A 21453-nucleotide genomic window follows, 5' to 3' on the forward strand; every position below is an offset into this window, starting at 1 on the left:
CAGTGCTAAAATCAAGTACCATGCCAGAACACAGCAATGCTCCATCTCGCTGATAGCAGCCAGATTTCCCCAGGGAGGTGTTTAGAATATAAAATAAATGCAGGATGTGTGTCTTTGTAATACTACACTGGGGGACATTCCATCCTGAAGCCTGCCAGTCTCCTATGGTTTGCACTGCAGTTGAGCCTAGCAGCCCTGATTCCTATTGTACTAGGCACTGTACACACATAATTAAGAGAGGCCCTGCCCCAAAGAGCTTACATTATAAGGACCTGAAGCGTGAAAGCTCTTGTAATTTTTTTTAACCAGAAGTGTGAAATGCCAAGGAGATCTTCTCAGTAACACAGAAGATCACAAAATCCTGGGCATAGCATAGCTCTGTGGCTCAATGGGCTTTTTGCAGGCAATTCAGGCCAACAATCCATGGCAGCAAATTTATTGCCATGGTTGAATAAGGGTGAATTCACACATTGTTGCATGGGGCTGTATCGACAGGTCTCTTAACAGCTAACAGGAGGTATGTGGCTGAAAACAGCACATGGCACTTGAATTCTTTAAGGTTTGATTATTTTTCATGCTCTTCACCAGCTAGATCTGGAGAAAATCTGAAGAGAGACTAAGGTAATTAGAAACAGAACAGATCAAAGCATTTTACACCAAAGGAGGTCAGGGTCAAGAAGCAGAGTCAGGAACAGGAAAGCCCCCATATACTTTCTGAACGGTTGGGATCATAAACGGGTCATCATAAAGGCCCAAACATTTCTAAAAAAATTATGTCTCCTCAAATTTACACTGTCAGGTTTCCATTGCTGAGGAAAACAACAAAAAATGAGAGCAAGAAATAGATCAAAAGGCCTGGTCCATATTGGTCACCTTCTAAATGACCATTTCTTATAGAATATTGCTCTCTTTTTCAATTATATTTCTAGGGAGTCCATTATTTTAGTATGTGAGCTCTATATGAACTCATTAAGCTTTGCATTGAGGTGTCCACAGTGGACTCAATAGCTTGCATTTGTCTTCCTAGCCAACTCCTCTTCCCTTCCTTATATAATCACTCTCCCTCTGCCATACCCATTAATTTCTTCATTCCATTCACTCACAGTCCTTTGGGTTGCCGCCCTCTTGCTCCTTTTGTGCTCCTCCCTACCCCTCCCGCATAACCTACCACAATCCCATTCTCACCTGTGGCTCAGGACAGGTAAAAAGATGTACAGGCACCAAATCCCTATTTGGGTCAGTAGCCATCTAGGTATGGAGCTGAGCAGCCTACGGGCTCACCATTTGTAACAGTATCTGGAGTTTCAGACTAAATATGGATTTGACTGCATGTGGGGAAGGGTGGGTTGTATGGAGGTGCTGACTGGGAGGATCTATGGAGGTCTGGGGGCAACATTATGGGGTTATTTAACAAGGTGGCTTGACATATCAGGGCTTGGACTCAGTGATCCAGGAAGAACCTTCCAGTCCTATATCCTGTGTTCCTATTACATGACCGTCCTTGAAATGCATGTATGTTCACCCAACCCGCTCTCAATTTCACCAGCTCAGCTAGTAACCAATTGCCACTTCTTCAGGTGACCAATCTGTTGGGGCTTGCAAAAACCAGGACAGGACACTTCTGTAAAACTGACAGGGATGAGCTCTGAAAACCAGAACTTCCCCAGTTTTCAGGGACACATGATTACCTAATCTTGTTCAAAAGCATTGAGGGTGAATCAATTAATTTTTGAGGCGGGTGGGGCAAGAGTCAGTAATACTGGGGGGTTGGTGACAATGTTGTACTGACCTGTCAAAAATGCTAGAGCTGGCCCTGTTCTGGCTTGTAGATTTTACATGCACAGCAACCAAAATGGAGCATCTCCTCCTTCCCCGCCCCAGGTTTCTAGCAGCCTCCCTTCCGAATGTCCCTGCAATCATTTTTTTAAATATATGAATAAAAATTGTATTTCCATGCTCAGCTTTAAACATGCATTGGAAGCCAAGCCCTGCCTGGGCAACCCATTGACTTCAGTCTACGGGTGTACCTACACTCCAGTACAACACCTGCCACACAGTCACGGCTAGCCTGGGTCAGCTGACTTGGCCTTGGGCTGTGGAGCTAAACATTTCAGTGTAGATATTCAGGCTCAGGTGGATCCAGGCTCTGAGACCCCACAGGAGGTGGGGGGAGGTTCAGAGCCTGGGCTCCAACCCAAGCCTGAACATCTACACTGAAATTTTTAGCCCCACGGCCTGAGCCCCGGTCACCTCAGCTTTTTTTATTGCAGTGTAGACATACCCAATGTGTAAGTCAGGGCAGGGTCTGACTCTGGGTGAGAAGGATTTCCTCTCTTTGCACAATATGGACAACATCCCAACAGAAAGATTGTCTGGTTGATGTTCTCATTCGTTATGTCATGGACCCACCTCTCCTCCCATTCACTATTGAATAATCCTTGTGTCATCCAAAACAATTGCTTACATGGTAAATTAAAATTAGGAAAAGCTTCTTTAAACTAGCAATGGGAAATAAATAGGAGAGCCAGCACCACATGACCAATCAAGCATCCACAGACAAACACTCTGTAGATCATTGTTGTACCCTAAAAGGAAACAACCTGCCTCCTGTTTGAATATTTTCACCTCACGATATCGTTTAAACTAAAAAAAAAATATGTTGATGGACTCTGAGGTACCTAGGGGAATAATTAACAATACATCTCCCTACTTCACAGGGTGTAGTGACAATAAATACATTAAAAGAATGTTAGGTGCTGAGATACTGTGGAAATGGGGACTTTAATATTTCAGAGTTGTCTCCACAGTAGGACAACTACTTGAGGTCTACTCTGCAAAGCAGGTGGTGGTGGGTGAGTAGCAGAGGAAGAAACCCAAATGATCCCAGACAGGATGAGAGGGCTGTTAGTTTGTTCATTGCTGCAGCTGGTACTATCAATAATATACCTAATGGCATAGTTGGAAAAGCATAGATGGTCTGTGAACCAGTGAAAAACAGCAGGTTTGGAGTCTGCTGAATAAGGTGTTGGCAGTGAATAATGCCTTATCTCTCTGTTACCACCACTTCCCTCAGACTATCATAAATAGCAAAGGCCCTACCTTTCTCCCTCTGGTGTCTAAGGGAGAAGTCCAATGTCTATTTCAGAGAGACGATTCATTTAGCATGTGCATCTTCAGCTCTGGTAGATTTTATCTATTATCTGGGATGCATTATAGGATGAAGACCTCCCATAAGTGGTCAAGATCTACTCAATATCCTAGCTCCCATAGGGAAAATAAGACTACACTCTTCTAATCTAGGTTATCCCCCCAGCCATGGTCAGTATTAGTTTATTATACATCTTAGAATTAATAATTTTTCTACCCACAGTAAGTATTCTGAAGAAAGGGCACTACTGGAGAAGCCCTCCTTTCTATGTCATGCTAGCCATTCTATGGGGACTGTTCAGGTAGCAGTTAAAAGATAGCCTGGCCCTTTTTCAAAATATTAGGGGTAACTTTTGACCAGTATTCTCTCTCCCAGTAAGACAGGTTCTCAGACCCAAGATAGCATCTGAACTACGGCTGAACACAGACATTTGCTGTTTTGCCTACGGTCACTTCAGCACTGGTATTGGAGTTGTTGCACATTAAAAGGATGTAGCTAAGTAGAAAGGAGGAGGATGGTCCAGTGGTTAGGACAGCACACCAGCCTAGACTTGGAAGACCAGGGTTAAAGTCTCTGCATGACCTCAGGCAAATCACTACGGGTATGTCTACACAGCACCTAGACACCTGTGGCTGGCCCAGGCCAGTCGACCCAGCTCCGGCTGTGGGGCTGTTTCAGTGGTGGGTAGGCTTCCAGGACCCTCCTACCTCACAGAGTCCTAGAGCCTGGGTTCCAATACAAGTCCAGAGGGTCTACACAGCAATGAAACAGCCCCACAGCCTGAGTCCGAAGCAGCTGGCACAGGCAGTTGTCTAGTTGCTGTGTAGACAAACCCTTAGTCAAGCTGTTCCCCATTTGTGAAAAAGGGTTAATAGCACTTCCCTACCCACCAGGATGTTGTGATAATAAATATATGAAAAGATGGTGAGATGCTCTGTTACTATGGTAATGGTGGCCATATAAGTACCTCATATAGAAAACAGGTTAACACTCTGTATCAAAGGTGCCTAGGTACAGTCAAAGTCTATTCTTTTCTATCCATTAGAACTATACTAACTCATCTTGAACAAGGAGGCTTGTGCTATGTCTAGGATAGTGCCCTAGACTGCATATCCAAATACTGTGGGTGCTGAATCAGCAAAATGCCCCTTCCATCAACTGACCGCATAACATCTGTGATGCTCAGTTTCTCTCTTGCCTCAGCCCAGCAGGGATGAGGCACAAGGTTCCCATGGCTGGGATTCAAAATGGGAATTGAGTATAAAGGATAAAATAAAGGGGGACAAAAGCGCTCTTGTTAACTTTTCACCATGGCAGCTCTGCCCAAATGTCTCTGCAAATGGAGCAGTTGATGAACAAGGCAGCTCAATTACCTCTTGCCACACATGGTCAGATGGTGAAAGCAACAACCCTGCTCTGAAAGTACCAGTCAGGGCACAACTGTATACTCCAGCTGAGAAGCTGCAAGACAGCTAGTGGATGATCACAGGGCTAATATTACAGGGAGCATAACTGTGCATCAGTTCACTGCACACAGACTTTGGGGGGGAGGGGAGTGCGGAGGAAAAGTAGCTAAAGGAAAAAAGAGCTACAACAAATACAATCTCCTCCATTTCTCAGACAGGTCATTTTCCGCTCCAGCTTTTGTCTTCCCATTTATCATGTACATAAGAGGGCTAACACTGAAGAGTTCAGGAACACATTTCAAATTTATAGCAATGGGAACTCAAAGGCCTTTGGAAAGGCATACTTCAACCCAGATATGACTCCTGGAAGTGAACAATGCCTCTTCCTCAAAACCAGACAACTTCTGCTTTTTCAAAGGCTAGACTGGAATTCCCCTTCCATGTATTCCCTGAAGGGTTTATTTTCACTCCCTTTCTTGAACCTGAAGAAGTACACCAACAAAACTAGCCTCCTTTTATTCCATTGCCTAATAGACTACACTTATTAAAATATTCAGATTCTCACTCAGAGCTCTTGCTAGTTACAAATAATGAGAGACCAAAAGTGCAGGCAGATGCTTGCTTGGGACCAAGATGGAGAGTTAAGTGTTGAGTAACAGTTTTAGTGAGTTTCAGAGTAGCAGCCGTGTTAGTCTGTATTCGCAAAAAAGAAAAGGAGTACTTGTGGCACCTTAGAGACTAACAAATTTATTTGAGCATAAGCTTTCGTGAGCTACAGCTCACTTCATCAGATGCATTCGGTGGAAATTACTCCTATGAGACCTCTGGACAAGCTTTTTAGTGTGTGGAATTTTCTCTTTTCTTCCCCCAAAAGCTCATTCAGGACTGCATGAGCTATTATCTGAAATTTGGCTCCAGGTTGCAAGATGAATTCTGTAACTCACTTGCTGCTGATTAGTCTCAGTGCTAATGGGACCAACTGGTGGTTAAAGTAGACCAAACAGGAGAGGAAGTTCTCCTTGTTCCCACCAAGGAGGAGGGTGAGCTGTGGGGGAGCTTTGCTCTGCCAAGCCAGTGACAGAAAGGGCAGCTCGCTGCCTGCTGTAGCAGAGAAGGGGGAACTGTGCACCTCCTTCCCTTAGCCTCTGGAGCCTCCAAAGGGACAATTCCCTCCTAGGTGCTTCTGGAATCCTCTGCACACTTCCCCCTGTTTCTCCCATGCGTACCTGATGGACACATCTCAAGTTAGATTCCCCTCAGAGGATCTCAGAGAATAATGGTGCACATATGCTTGTACTAGCTCTTCGCTGAGTGCACTGCAAGACTTGGATGGTGAAAGTCCTTTCAGCTCCCAGACTTTTCAAATCAGGCCTGGATCAAGAAGTCAAATTACCCATGCATTTGAGAAGGTGAACCCTGACAGCGCTAATACAATGCAACATACAACATGTAACTCAGGCCATGTGCCATTAAACTTTTGAAAGTGGGTAACCCTCTCTCCTGTCAGGCCCCTCCCATGCTTCTCCCTGCATCCTCTCCCAAAGTCTCCATTTGTTGAAGTCGGTTGATGGTGACACAACCACTTGTGTAGTCAAATGAGAAAAATATTGCTATACCTTTGGCCAGTCATTCCTGAGTTCATAAGCATCCATCCCTGGGAGCTAGTATCCAAGCTGTCATCCCAGGACTGTTAGCAGATTTTCCCTAGAGAAAACAACTAGGGTCAAGCCCCTGCATGCTCTTCTCCCTTCCAGTAATAGCTAGCAGTCTCCCATGTGGCTTAGATATCAACTATTTTCCTGGAAGAGATGAGGAGCAGCTTGAATTGTTAGTTGCTTCCCTGGAGGGGAGGAGCCTGCTGCTATTAAATGACTCTACTATTGGCCTCCACCATGGCTCCGACAAGTGTGTGCCACCCTCACCCCACACAGCACCTCCTGCTTCCCAATCCCCATCACCCACTCACCTACCCCCAAACCCTTGACAGTCCCCAAAGCCCTGGTTTCCTCACACAGAATGAGGCATTGGCAGTCACGTAAGTGAAGTAAAACTCAGCATTCAGTCATGTGTGGGTTTAATCCCATATCATGAAACAGGCTGGAGAGAACAAGCTGCAGCATTTTCCTACCCTAATCAGAGAGAATAAAAATGATCACTTCCTTCGTGGGGAGGATTCCTGGCACAGATCTCGAATAAAATTCCTAAAAAGCAGGAAGGGTTTCTTCTCTCTGATACTGTGCAACTTCTACTGGAGGCTCTCAAAGCAATTTACATATTTTAATGACATGAGGGTCACAAAACTCATGTGAGTAATCTAGGCCTCCCTTACGTGTCATCTTTTTACAGGAAGAAAAAGGCATGTGGCTTAAAGATAATGGGCTAAAAGTAGCCCAGAGTATAACTCTACTGATTGGAGAATTTGGCATAGTTCCAGTGTTGCCAGTTTATAGATTTTATCATGAATCTCATAATATCTAGTGCTTTTCCTAGAGCCCCAGATCCTGGAGTCATGTGATTAAAGAAGAATTTCAGCTTACACTTTTTTAATGGAAGTTTCCAGCACTCAGTTGCAAAGAACAGCTTCAAATTGTGACCCTGGTACACTTGAAGATCTCAGAAACCAGAAAGCAAATAAAAATAACCTACGTTTTACTATTTTTTTAAATCATGATTTTTAAGCCAATCTCGTTATTTTTGAAGCCTGACTTATGACTTTTGAATGCTTGGGGTTGGTTTTATTGTAGTTCTGTAATGTGGTTTGGTATCCTGTCCACACATAATACCTATCTATGTTACAATCCTGTCAGTACAGTGCAGTATTTTAACATGGCAATCCAAAACAGTAAGATGATAGGAGTTATGCCCCATTTAGCCAACCAATGCAGATTGGGCCAAATCAAGTTTCAGCTGAGTTTGGAAACTGTCCTTATTGAAAATCCTATTGCATTTAATATAGATAAAATAATTTGTGTTCCATAGGAAGTATTCTTAAAACCTACAGTATTTAGTAGACAATGAGATTCTTTATATATCCATCTATAGCAGTAATATTTTTATTAAATTTTAATAGAATGGTCCAAACATCTACATATGGAAAATGATACCTTCTGAAGAAATCCTATAGAAAAGTTATGTTCTAGCCTGGGTGCCATCCTAGGCTAGAATTTTATTTTATTTTTTAAGTATTCTGGGCAGATTTTCAAAAAAGCCCATCTCCAATTTAGGTACCTAAGTGGCAAGATTTCCAAAAGGGCTGTGCACATCAGGTGTCAATGCCTTTTGAAAATCTGGCAATAGGTATCACAGTGAGAGCTGCTGACAATTTTTGAAAATACAGCCACTTATTTAGGTGCTTATAGGGTAGCTGAACAATTGTGAAAAAACTCATCACCCCAATTGCTAGCACTGAGCACTTGGAAATCTGGCCCAGTGTGGCTTCATGTTAATTAGCCAAATGAATTGGTTTAGATATTTGAGCTGGACACACCTCTGCTTAGCGTACGCTACAACTTTCTCTCTTTAGTCTTACCTCCTCTTTCCTTTACTCCGGTTGTTAATCTCATCCAACTGCTGCTTCTTGTCATAGCCTAAACTGTGAGCTATTTGGGGTAGGGATTGTCTTCTCACTGTCTGTCTGCACAGCATCTAGCAAAATGCATCCTGATCCTTGATTGGTGCCCATGGGCATTATTGCAATACAAATAACCAGCGTTTCCAACCTCTGCTTCTGGCCCAGGGTAGGTGCAGCCTAAAGTAAGTAATGTCTTAAAGGACCCCAGGAAAAAAATGGAGACAGAAAACTAAATAATTTGGCTGAGGGAAAGGTGAATTAGAACTCTGGAAAACCCTAGAGAAAAACTACACTCACTAAATCCAACTACAAGATCCACTAAATAAACACCACAAGTCAACTGTGTGACAATCGGAAAGTATTTCAGCAGGGCTATTCTAATGCCTACTAGGTACAGGATAACTCTTTAAGGCGCACACTGTGGCACTCATCACAGCATTCCATGAGGCTTTATCCAATTTAAAGGGCCACCTACCTGCTTCTCATGTATAAATTTTCAATATGAAAAAAATGTGATACCATTGTGAGCATCTCTGTTTCTCTCTCTTGCCCCTGATTTGACACATTTTCTTTACTATGGTAATACTTTCAACTGAGTAGCAGAGGAACAAAGCAGCAAAGGGATGTGACAAGGAATAATCTTTAGAAAATCATGTTTATGAAGAAACAGCTGCAGTACTCCCGCCAAAATGCCCCTTGGAGTTAAGTACCATTATATTAGAAATATGCAATGTAGTTGTAGCCGTGTTGGTCCCAGGATATTAGAGAGCTATGGTGGGTGAGGTTATGTCTTTTATTGGACCAACTTCGAGCTACATTAGCTCAAAAGCTTATCTGTCTCACCAACAGAAGTTGGTCCAATAAAAGATATTACTTCACCCACCTTGTCTATTATATTAGAAAAGCAGTAATAAGCTAGAGGTTGAAATGCAAAATCCATTATAAGCCCCTGTCCTATGATTGCTCATAACTTTCTCAAACAGATTCCATTAAGTCTGAAGTTTTCCATGGTGGGTCTCCGCCCAGGGGTGACATTTCTGAAAAAATTTCAGTAAAATCTATTCAACCTTATTGAGCTCTGCATGTGATTACAGGAGGGTAGGAGGAAAGTGAATTTAATTCTTGCAAACATCACAATCATTTTAAGAGGTCTAGGACATTGTAAAATCAAATGGAGAAGAGACATTCCCTAGAGGCCACATGATGGAGAGGAATGGGCACAAATCAGAGAGCTTCTTTGCCACTGGTTGTCTCAATAAATGATCTGCCCTTACATGATGTATTGTAAATGGTGTTTAGTTAAGCCTCAAAACACCCCCATGGAAGTGGGTATTATCCCCATTTCATGGAAGGGGGAAATGGAGGCACAGATGTCAAGGTCAACACTTCCAGAAGTGATCACTAATTTTGAATGGCTTAATTTTTGGGTACCCAGCTTGAGACATAAATCTCAAATACCCCAAAACTGAGGCACCCAAAATCAGTGGCTACTTTTCTTTTTACTTGGGCACTGGTGGCACCTCAATTTCTCCTGTTCTCTGCCTGTGGCATACAACAATTTTGTTTTCTGAGGCCTGAAATGCTTTAGTTTAACCCAAGTTTTGCACTCAATACTGGGATAATTAACATCCTGTGTTATACAGGAGGTCAGACTAGATGATCTAGTGGTCCCTTCTGGCCTTAAACTATTAACAAAATGGATTTTTAACCTCCTAGGAACCAGATTCTCAGCTAGGCAGAGTTGGCTCAGCTCTTCCTCAAAATAGGCAGAGTGCCATGCAGTTTAGGTGAGTTTTTCATAGAAGACCATAGAAAACTGAAGCTTTCTTCAATATAGGCCTTAAAGAACCCCTAGTGCATTTTGTAAAAGATGGAGTTTACCGCAGTGTAACCGTAGATTTCATCTCTACTTATCACCATTCTTATTACCTATGCGTTGTTTGGCTGTCTCCCACCCCTCCCAGAAGGGTTTGAGGCATACGGTGCTATATAAATGTAAATTACCATTACAGTGACTTCTATGTAATTGGGATGGCTATTTGATTGTGTTGCCTCCCAGGAAACTCACTTAACCTATAAGGATCTATAGTGAAAGTAACGACCAATGCATAATTGGGACAGTATTAGCAAAATTTTGATTCATGAGGATTAATTTTGCTAGTGCTAATTAGTTAAGCGATTAATCATGTGTTAAATACATTTGCATTTCTAAAGTCTGGTCTCTTGTGGTTTGATCCTACATCCACTGATCTTAATGGGAGTTTTCTGATTGGCATCAAGATGAGAACAATCAGCCCATTAATAGAGAAGTTTTCCAGTACAAATTAAGGGGTATATCCTCCCCAAGTAATGAGTCAGCTTTGGTTAAGGGTGGCATCACCCTGAATAGTTCCAGGGTATGAAATTTACCAGGTTCCTCATCACATCACGGAGAAAAAAATGGAAATTCCCTCCAAAAAAAATAGTACTGATGAAATAGAAGTAAAGCACTGAAAAAGATATCTGGAAAAGCAAAGCTCAGGTAGACAGCTCAGCCTTTACGCTGGTCCCCTGTACTTAAAATTTAAAACACAGTCTCTCCTTTTATCATTATAAATTAGCTCCAGACCTAAAACAAGCATCTCCCAGGTGCAGCTCCACACCTATGAGGATATAGTATTGACATAAATGGGACTTCATTCAGGCATGAAAGCCATGTACAGTTAATTCCAGGATCAGGGCCTATATCAACCAACACAGTATATAGCAGGGATCGGCAACCTTTGGCACGTGTCAGGGAAATCCACTGGCGGGCTGGGCCGGTTTGTTTACCTGCAGCGTCTGCAGGTTTGGCCGATCGCAGCTCCCACTGGCCGCAGTTCGCCATTCCAGGCCAATGGGGGCTGCGGGAAGCGGCGTGGGCTGAGAGATGTTCTGGCCATTTTGTGCTTTGTGAAAAGTTGTCAACCCTAGCCCTCTCCCACACTCCAAACCCCTCATCCCTGGCCCCACTCCAGAGCCCGCACTCCCAGTCGGAGCCCTCACCCCCTCCTACACCCTATCCCCCCACCCCAGCCTGGTGAAAGTGAGTGAGGGTGGGGGAGAGCGAGTGACGGAGGGGCAGGGAATGGAGCAAGCAGGGGAGGGGCCTTGGAGAAGGGGCAGGGCCTTGGGGCAGAGGTGTTCAGTTTTGTGCAATTAGAAAGTTAGCAACCCTAGTAACACTTGTAGGTACCAGATGCTTCTGAGACCAAAATCTTGTTAAAAAGGGATGAAAAACAGTTTTGTGGATAAAGTAGGCAGAATCTCCAACCAAAGTGTTCAAAAATTGAGTCAGACTCCCAAAAATCATTAGATTGGCTTAAAATTCAGGATAGTTTATTTTTTAAATATGTACATGAAATAAATAAATAAATAAATAAATACATACTACATTCTGGGTTCTATTTGCCTTCTGCTTTTTGATTCTTTCTGGTGCGCTCAGGTCATGTTTTTAGGATCTCATCCATAAACAGGAGAGCCTGAAACTTTCATTAAAAAAAAAAAAAAAAAAGCTGATTCTCACAGAATCAAATAATTCCAGGAGCTAGGAATTTAAGTAAAACACCAAATATCACTAGATTCACAGTACAATTGCAAGAATTGGCAACACTACAAAAGAGGCTGCTCAGACATTTGATTTCTATTCCTGGCTCTGCAACAGATTTATGGTGTGGCCTTCCACAAGACACTTCTAATTTCAATACACCTCAGTTTCCCTATCTGCAGTAATACCTACCTACTTTAGGGACCAGGGGATTGCAAGGGTTAACTTATTAATATACGTTGAGAGTTTCAAACTCTGTATATAGGAAACAAAGGCAAAGTATTTTTACTAAAAATATGTGTTAGCTCAGAACACCTGGGAGTTAAGGTTGTCTCAGTTAAAGACAAGTATGTTTGTAAGGAAGAAATTCTGTAGTTTTAAATTAATGAATGTACAAGATCAGCAAGTTGAATCTCTCTCATTTGTCTTTTTAGATTGATTCACAGCAAGTGACTAAGCACATTGGGCCATCTCAAGAGTTCAGAAGCTGAGATCATCTCAAACTTGAGACCATTGCAAGCTTTAGGCCAGTGGTTCTCACTGCTTCCCGCAGCCCCCATTGGCCTGGAGCGGCGAACCGTGGCCAGTGGGAGTCGCGATCAGCCAAACCTGTGGGTGCGGCAGGTAAACAAACCGGTCCGGCGTGCCAGAGGCTTTCCCTGAACAAGCGGCGGACTGGCTTTGGGAACCACTGCTTTAGGCCACTCAGTGTTAAACATTCATAACTTTAAAGGCCACTCAATCTTTAAAAACATAATCAAGGCAAGTCTGAATACTATGTGTTCTGTTCTGTATCTTAATTATACTTTGCTCAAAGCACCTTACAAAGAAAAATATCATTATCCTCATTTTACAGAGGGGTAAACTGAGGCACAGGGCAGTGGAGCAACTTTCCCAAGGTTACAGTAGTGGAGTCAGATGAAGAAACACAGATCTCCTGATTCCCAGTCTTGATGTATAAATTGCAAATTTAAAATGATACAGAGAGACCAGATTTTTAAAGCATAAACACAATAGATATGAAGGGTTCAACCGTAGCTCTGTGTTTCCTGACTCCTGAAATCTTACTTTCTCAATGACATTGCTGACTTAGGCCCAGATCCTGCAAACTCTTAGCTTGATTACCTTCCTACTCCGTCCGATATTAATGGGACTACTCAATGTAGCATATTAAGCAAGCGCATCAGCATTTGCAGGATCAGGGCCTTAACATTTATTTTTTTCCCCTCACAGAGAATGAATTTTTATAAATACACACACACTTGGGGGCAGCAAACTAAAAATGTATCAATGTATAAGTATATGCGTACACCCCCAAATAGCCATTTGACAGAGATATTACTGTGAATTTGTATTGATTGAGAGCAGACAAGCATACACTGTAATACCAGAACTTCATCCCCAGAAGTCCTTCCTAAATCTTCTTATAGTGCTTTTCTGGTGAGGTAAGAAGTCTCAGCTACAAACAAAGCATTTTCCTTCACTCCCTTCATTCTGGCTGTCCATGGTTCACCACACTAGTTGCTGTGGAATTTATTGCACGCTGACTTGCTGCTCCTTGTTGGGGGAGGGAAAAGCCCTAACAAAATACTTGTATCTATAAACAACACTGCTTCCAGTTCATAGGTTCCTAATGAAATGCCTTTGCCAGGCAGACAATTCAACATTGAAATATGTGCTGTTTACAGCAGCAAGGTACAAGACAGTGTTGCAGCAGACATGTAATACAATGTAATGCTTGATTATATGCTCTTGAGTAAAAACTCCACACTGCAACCTGGCATGGGGCTATAGAGAAATAATGGATCCCACTGGAATGGTTACACCATCATTTAGAGATGTTCTTTTGATTCCAGTTACTGACCTACAATTAACTTTGAATCTATTCTGAATGAAACAAATGTCCAAAGACAGTGACAGTAAACAATCAAATGAAGAGAAAAATTACCCAGGCTGGTTTGACTTTTAAAGGAATATCATCTGTTTGAAATTCACATTTCTGTTTGAAAAGTTCCTCTTTGGTACTTAAGAGGAACACCTAAAAATGATTATAACAGAGAAGTCAGACAAAAATAAAATCTTTTTTCCCCTTCATTTTGTTTATTGTGTGCATGTGACAGCACTGTCTGTATAGTTGGACTTAGGGCTTCCCCTGTGTAGTAACCAGTTTCTCTCTTGCTAATGAGATCCTTGTCAGTGTCAATGTGAGAGCAGAAAAACACTCATAAAAATGTTAAGAGTCTTTTTAAAAATTCAGGCCATGGTATTTAAAGAGGCTTTTTAAAATTAGTCAGTTTAAAAAAAAATCAATCAATTTGATGACATCCCTTTAAGCATAACAAAACACTTCATATTTTCACTATTAGTATGAAGGAGTAGGAAATACACAAGTAATATGTGGGGGACCCCTTATAATATAGCTCCATAACGTTTTGTGTTAAATATTGTGGGGGACCAAGTGGGCTGTATCGTAAATCAATGAGACTTTTGTCCCTGACTTATGTGGGAGCATGACCAAGCCTCATTTATTTGGAAGATGCCCCATTTCTAACCCAAAGTACTGAGCTACTTAGCAGCACTATTGTTTTTGGTATAGTAGTTTGTGATCTCATCTCCAGTAAGCATATATAATGTTTTTATGGGATTTGTTAAAAAAAATCAATGGGTTAGTTAGTAGTACAGATTTTCCCTGGATCAAAATGTTTTGCTATACTATTAAAACACCCAATACCCTATTACCTACTTTGCCTATCCGTGTTATGAAAAGTCAAATAAACTACATTCTTTATGCCATAGGACTTCACAGGACACTGTGATGAAATTAGTTTACCCAGAAAGAGAAATTAGCCCAGGAGTTTTCAAATTCTAGTTATATTGCACAGAATACAAGACTATAATCATAAATGTGCAAACATACAGGACAAAAAGGGTTCTGTTGTTTTCAGTAGGATAAATAACTTTTTATTGTTGGCCGTTCCGCCTTTAAAATGCTATGGCAATAGTTTCTTTCTACCCATAGACTATCATAAAATGTTTCTGAATGGTAACAGTTATCAACACATTCCTATCCAGCTTGTGAGTGAAATAAAATGACTCCTTAAGAAAAAAAGTTATTAAAACATACATGGGGGGAGAGGTAATTAAACAGATATCATTATCTATATGGATCTGTTGGATAGGAAAGTTCTGGACAAGAGATGAAACTTTATTTTTTCCACTCTTAGCTTTATACTGCCGCCACTTAAAATGGGAAACTTCACCATGTAGCATGTTCAATGGGCCAAGTCACAAAGAAACCCCACTCCTCAGGCCCCTCACAAGGCAAAGAGTGTGCAGCACTCTGCACTCACAACACTGCCCTACATGTTCATAGAGGAGAGCCACAAACAAATTGATTAAAAAACAGCACCAACCCACCACTTGTGTAAAGACAAATACTGCATCCCTTCCACCCCAGCAAACTTCCTACAAACTTTAGAGCAGCAACAGCAACAAAACCCAGGATCTCCAAACTGTAAGGGGCCAGGTACCAGGTATTAATTTAAACCATCCACCAGCAACGAAAATCACGCCTCCAACTCTGAACTACTTCTACACTGAGTTTCCCCCCCCCCCGTAGTCACAAATACAGAAAGGCATCCCTGACTGCCAAAGTGCAGTGCTAGTCCCCCCACCCCCTCTTTGTGCCGTGGAAATCAAGATAGTTTGAGACTTGCTTATAGTTGTCAAGATGCCGTGCACGCCTGGCGAAATAAATAAACCCTCACCGATCATCTTTGAAAATAAATAAATAATAATAATTTTAAAAAGCAGATATATTTTGTACACTGCGAAGGTGCCATATGGAGGGCGTTTGCATATCAAACACCAATGAAAGCGCAACGTGTTCAAATTTGTGGTAAGTTATTATAGTCTAAGAAAACAGGTCTTTCCTGATTATGCTAAACTATCATTTTCATAAAGCAAATGTTTCTATTTACATTTCTGCAGGAGACCTTTCTTTTTCCCCCTCTCTCCTTCCCTCCTAAAAGCACAAAAAGTTCACATTCACTCTCCGTGTTCATGGACAAATAGACATCAGGTTTAACCAGTAATCACTGAGTATTTACTGCCAAAACTCAACCAGCAAACAAAACAAGCTGGACTTTCCCGGCTCGTTTATGACAAGGATTTCATTGTATATTTAAAGAAGAAGAAAAGGAAACAGATAGCAAGGTTAAACTAAAAGGTAACGTACAACAGCAAAAACAAGCTGCATCTTTCCCCCCAAACCCCGTTCACACATCCCTCCCAAAAGAGAGATCAGTTAGAAATATAATGCCGACAATCTTCCACGCTGCAAACATTGTCTGGATCTAGGCAGGTTTCAAAATGGGAAAATGGGTTTTTACCTTGATGCAACACTGAGCAGGAGCCTCAGACATGTCTCACAGAAAGGGGGGGAAAGGAGAGAGAGATCAGGAAGTTCTCCGTTTTTTTCCACTTTCCTTTCCTCTCCCTAACCCAGAAATCCTTCACAGACAGACGTAATCATTTAAGGAGAAGTTACTCCAACCATCTTTCCAAATAACCCCAAAGATCCTGCAGATCTGCCCCTAGGAGAGGCAGCCTGCATAGTTTTGTTGTGATGTTTGGTTGCTGGGTTTTTTTATCCTTTGAAGGAAGGTGTGAATATGTTTGATTTAATTTGCCGGTGTTATGTTTTGAGATCTGAAGGCTGGTTTTCTCGCTCTCTCCCCCTCTCCGTGAATGTTTTCCTTCCTGGAAGAGAGAAACTGAAAGACAGAACTGAGAGAAAGCTCTTTGCTCATTGATCTTGAGAGTTTCAGGGCTGAAACTGACGTGAATTCCCAGCACTGAGCTCTGCCTCTTAAAGGAGCCCTGCCACCAGGAAATAAAAGCTCATGTTACCGTCAGGCAACAGGGAAATAAATGCAGGGCATGGTAGGGGGAGAAAAAGAAGGGGGAATCTGCTGACACAAAAGGGTGTCCAAATTGATGGTGAAACTAGAGAAGAGAGGGGGAGTTTAATAGTTATGTTCTCAAACCTGGTTCAGACAAAACAAACAAACCAGGAAACAAGAAAATGGGATAACAGAAGAAGGAAAGAAATAGATTGTTTTTATGGACAGCTCATTGCTCGAAGATCTGTTAAAATTTAAACGCAGAAACATCTGCGTGGAAATATTACCTCGATCTTTGCTCCAATAACTGCAGAATTGTGAATAGCCCTCCCCAACCCCCTCAAAAATTACACACCATTAACAACGGTAACGTGTGTGTAAGGGGAGGGGAGGGCTAAAGGATAAATGGACACAAATCGGACATCAGGAATGGTAACTTACAAAAACCAGTAGGAGAACACTTCAATCTTCCTGGACATTCTGGAACAGATTTAAAAGTAGCTATACTTGAACGAAAAGAAGAAAATGGAACACAACGTGAGGATCAAAATGATTTGAGGAAATAAAACAATAGGCTTTGTTCTGCTTGCCGAACGTTGCCTCTTTAAGAAAATCTACCAGGAAATGGGATCTCGAGTTACAAACTGCACACAGGGAAATCTGGGCAGAGAGGTACACACAGGAGACAAAAGCATGAAGGGGCAGTGAAAAGACAGAGGGGATAAGACGAGAAAAGAATCCTTTAGCCAAAGAGCCAGAGGGGGAAAGAAGAGGGAAATTATGCAGTAAATCAGAGGTGGGAAAAGTTCCTTACCAGAGAATATGTATTTAGCATAAAAAAAGAATGGATAGTAACACTTCCCCTTCCCAAAGGAGAGAACTAAACTGCCTTTGGCATGGGTTAGGTTTCAGGGCTGTTCATTTTAAACAATCGGCTGCTGGCTTGCAAGTGAGTCTTTAAATGAAGCGTAAAGGCAATACAAGATGTTAATATAATTGTTTTCCATTTGATTGCAAAATCAAAGATTAAGAGAAGAGAGAGGAGGAAAGAGTTTAGTTTTGTCCTCAACTCACCAGGGCTAGTCTGATATTCAACGCCCTATGCCCAGCCCATTGGACAATGGGGTCTGGTATCTCAGGAAGATTTGTTTGTCCTTGTTGTTTACTTTTTATTGTTTTTTAATTTGCATTGGCAGGGAAATGGATTAGATTAGTGACTGGGTCTCTTCTGTTCTATATGTTATTAACTGGCCATACATCTATACAAGTAGGTTATATTGCACTGTATCTGACTTCCTTGGGCTATAACTCTATCTATATCATGTTGTGTGTACATACTGTCTGTCTGTCCAGCTATTTATCTAGTGCAGTATTGCCAACTCCTGATAGTGTGGTAGTTTTCTTAAAGCCCCAGGTCCTGGAGTCATGTAATTGCATAAGTGTCTCAGCTTTCATTTTTAGGTTGCTGACTGCTGGGGTTCTCCCCTCACCATAGGTAATCCACCACCCCGAGAGGCAGTAGCTATGCTGATGAGAGAATTCTCCCATTGACCTAGCACTGTCTCCACCAGAGGTTAAGTCGGTTTAACAGCGCCGCTCACGGGTGTGGATTTTTCACACCCCTGACTGAGGTAGTTATATTGACCTAATTTCCTAGTGTAGACCAAGCCATAACCACTGGATTTAGTTCTTTTCCTCTTTCATTCTTTCCCTCAGGCTAATAAACTGCTAGAAACTAAAACTTTAGGGAAAGTTAAAATAAGTTGCCAGCTATCAAAAGTATTTGACTGTAGCAAAGGGGGTAATATATGGGGATTGGAGATTTAAAAAAACAAACACAGAAAAAGAGTGGTAATAAGCAAGCAGTTAATTAGTAAGTAAGGAGGAGAAAACATGCCATCAACAGCAGTGCTGGTTACATTTAAGGGCAGGACTTGCCTGAGAAACTATTACTAAGGCATCATCAGATATTTAGAACAAAACCATAAATCCTCCTCCCCTAAGGTGCTACAAGTGCCCATGATATAGATAAATGTTTGTAAAGAGAAAATGAGATGCAGTAAATGTGGGGATAAGCATTCCTATGAAAATTGTGTAAAAGGGGTGGAGGTCAAGTGTAGTAACTGTGGTGGGAATCAGTCTGGCACACAGGCTGTATTGTGGCAAAAGAGACAAGCTAAAGAGATACAAAAGACAAAAATTGTTATCAACATCTTCTGAGGAAGCTGTAACTAGGAAAAAGAAGAAGAGAAAATCAGCACAGGAAAAGGGGAACTGCAGATGCAGCCTCATTCTATAAAAAAAATTATAAACCCTGCAGAAGGAACAGGTGATAAAATATTAACAGAGAAAAAAGAAAGGTTTATTGCATGTATGATAGAAGTGATAAATTGCACATCACATACAGGGGGAAATCAGAGAAAATGAAAATTATAGCAAGGGTCATGGAAAAATACTTGTGTGTTAGTCATCTGTCAATGGATCATTTTCATGCAATCTTGAATGAGGGCAATAGTGAAATATGACTAGTGTGGGAATCACAATCTTTCACTGGACTGTGCACAGTTTGATAGCACATGGTCAAGAACAAAAAGAAAATATACTAAACCAGATCTCATATGTATCCAGAAAACATGGGAGGTTGAAAAGTTTGCTTTGAAAATTCCAGGCTTTTAGACAAGACCAAAAACTAGGTAGAGATGGAAGTGTTTGTAAGGGAAAGATTAAATTACACAGAAGTAGAGAATGAAGAAATAAGTCTCGAATATAATGCTGTTGAGATCACAGTGGAGAGGAGAAATATTTCTTTAAGGATTTATAATATTGATAACCCATGTGGTATATTAAAAAGCTCAGAATTACAAGAAATAATAAAGAATGCTAAAAGACTAAACAGTCATAAATAAACTGTGGGGAAGTAGGACAACTATAGTAATGGCGCATGTTTAGAAAGACTCATTGATGAAAACAATCTAGTGGTTTAAAATGATGGCACTCCCACTAGATTGAATGCAGCACATGGTAGGTTTTCTTGCTTAGACCTATATTGCAAGCAAAGGCAACTGGGAAATATATAAGGAATAAGGAATGGGGAGTGATCATTTCCCTATCCTTATTACTTTTCAAGGACAAGGTAATGTTGAAAGTAGTAGAAAATTACCCTCTTAAATCTTAAGAAAACAAACTGGGAGCTATTTACAAGTAAGTGTACTGAATTTGTGAATGATCTGTGTCTGAGTGATGACAGAATTTCAACAACAATGTAATAAAGGGAATAATAGCAGCAATTACTGTAGCCACACCTAAGATATCAAAGTATCCCAAAACTAAAAACTCACTTCCATTGTGGAATGAGGAGTACAAAATGGCAGTTAAAGAAAGGAACAATATGAAAAATAAAATTAATAATGAAGATCTAATGAAATATAAAAGAACTAAGGCCATAGCACAAAGAATTATAAAAAAAAAAGAAAAGAAAAGAAAGAAAGAGTTGGATAAAGCACTGTGGGAGGTCAAATAAAGATATCAAAATATACAGGCAAATCAGAAGAATGAGTGGAATTCAGATGGTAAGAATAATCACATCCCAGCTCCTACTGGAACTGACAAAAAATAGTTAGAAGTTCTGATAATGAGAATGAGAGAACAGATGTTTTTAGCAGAAATTTTCTGAGGAATGAGTAATGATGAAAATTAAAGTTTAGTTTTGTGCCACATTAAAAGACAATTCATTGAAGACAGGTATACACCTATATGCAGTGAGGAAAGGATGAAGATACTATACTGAATGAAAAGTTTTATATGTGGGAACATGAGAAAGCTATTGATATAAACAAAATATGTCCTCAGGCAAAGATAATGTCTGTAATATAGTATTCAGATATCTTTCTGATAGCAGTTTGAGGATACTTTTGGAATTCTATAATATTATATGGGGACAATGAGTAATATTGGTAGGGTGGAAAGATGCAGTAATAATTCCAATAAGAAAACCAGGCAAAATATCCACAACTGACTACCTTCTATGGGTCTGTAAGCTCTTTGATCAAGAAAGGGAAAAGCTTTCTGAGGGATATAAAGGGCTTAAGGTAAGAAAAGTTACATTACTTTATTTAGTAAAAATATTGGGGAAATGGGGTTGTATTAGAAAGGCGCTGTTACATTACCTGACAGACCCAGGGCAGAACAAGAGACTATAAACTGTTAAGTGTTTAGGAATGATAGCTGGTGATAGAGTGACCAGATGTCCTGATTTTAGAGGGACAGTACTGATATTTGGGGCTTTGTCATATATAGGCGCGTATTACTCCCCACCCCCGTCCCAATTTTTCACACTTGCTATTTGGTCACCCTAGCTGGTGGTCCAGTCAAGTCTGTTTTGCCAAAAAGAAAAAGTCAGTGAGTGGTGTCACAGGCAGTGAGTAGGCTGCTGTGGAAGGCCCTGAGCTAAGGTCTGGGTACTCCTGGGAGCCCAGTGGTCTAGGCTGGAACAGTGAAGGACACAAGGAACCAGAGCCCAGGAGGGGCTGAGGAGGGTACTCCGTCCAGGGCAATTAGTCTAGGGGCCAGGGCTCTGTACTAGAGCCAGAAAGACTCCCAGAAAAGGACTGGGAACAGGGCCCAGAAGGTGTGCAGAAGAGAAGCCTCTGAAGTGCAGAAAAACATTTTTTAAGAGAGTTTTTAGTTTGGGCTCCACAACTAGTGAGTCTGCACACCAGCTTAGACTGGCTGTCATCCCCACCCCTCTGTATAAAGACAGTTCTCCAAATGTCTATTTTCCTGCTTCTTTTCAACAGCTGTATAAGAAGGGGTACCATGGTCAAAAGTTCCTAAGTGCCTTATGCACCAAAGTGCCTAAG

General features: G+C 41.3%; 1 protein-coding gene across 6 annotated transcripts in view; it reads right to left on the reverse strand.

The window, feature by feature from the left end:
* The window catches only part of ETV6 (ETS variant transcription factor 6), a 177294-nt gene extending 160767 nt beyond the window's left edge, over nucleotides 1-16527 (reverse strand). For 2 of the 6 annotated variants that reach the window (XM_043515125.1, XM_043515129.1), the window contains exon 1: nucleotides 16082-16527. In XM_043515125.1, coding sequence (XP_043371060.1) covers nucleotides 16082-16114 — 33 coding nt within the window. In that variant the 5' untranslated portion in view covers nucleotides 16115-16527. Of the gene's footprint in view, nucleotides 1-11555; nucleotides 11632-16081 lie in introns of all 6 variants that reach the window. The other 4 variants (XM_043515116.1, XM_038371036.2, XM_038371028.2 and 1 more) reach the window with 4 other exon arrangements.
* Between the last annotated feature and the right edge of the window lie 4926 nt (nucleotides 16528-21453).

This window comes from Dermochelys coriacea, chromosome 1 (assembly GCF_009764565.3).
Source record: "Dermochelys coriacea isolate rDerCor1 chromosome 1, rDerCor1.pri.v4, whole genome shotgun sequence".
Taxonomy (NCBI): domain Eukaryota; kingdom Metazoa; phylum Chordata; order Testudines; family Dermochelyidae; genus Dermochelys; species Dermochelys coriacea.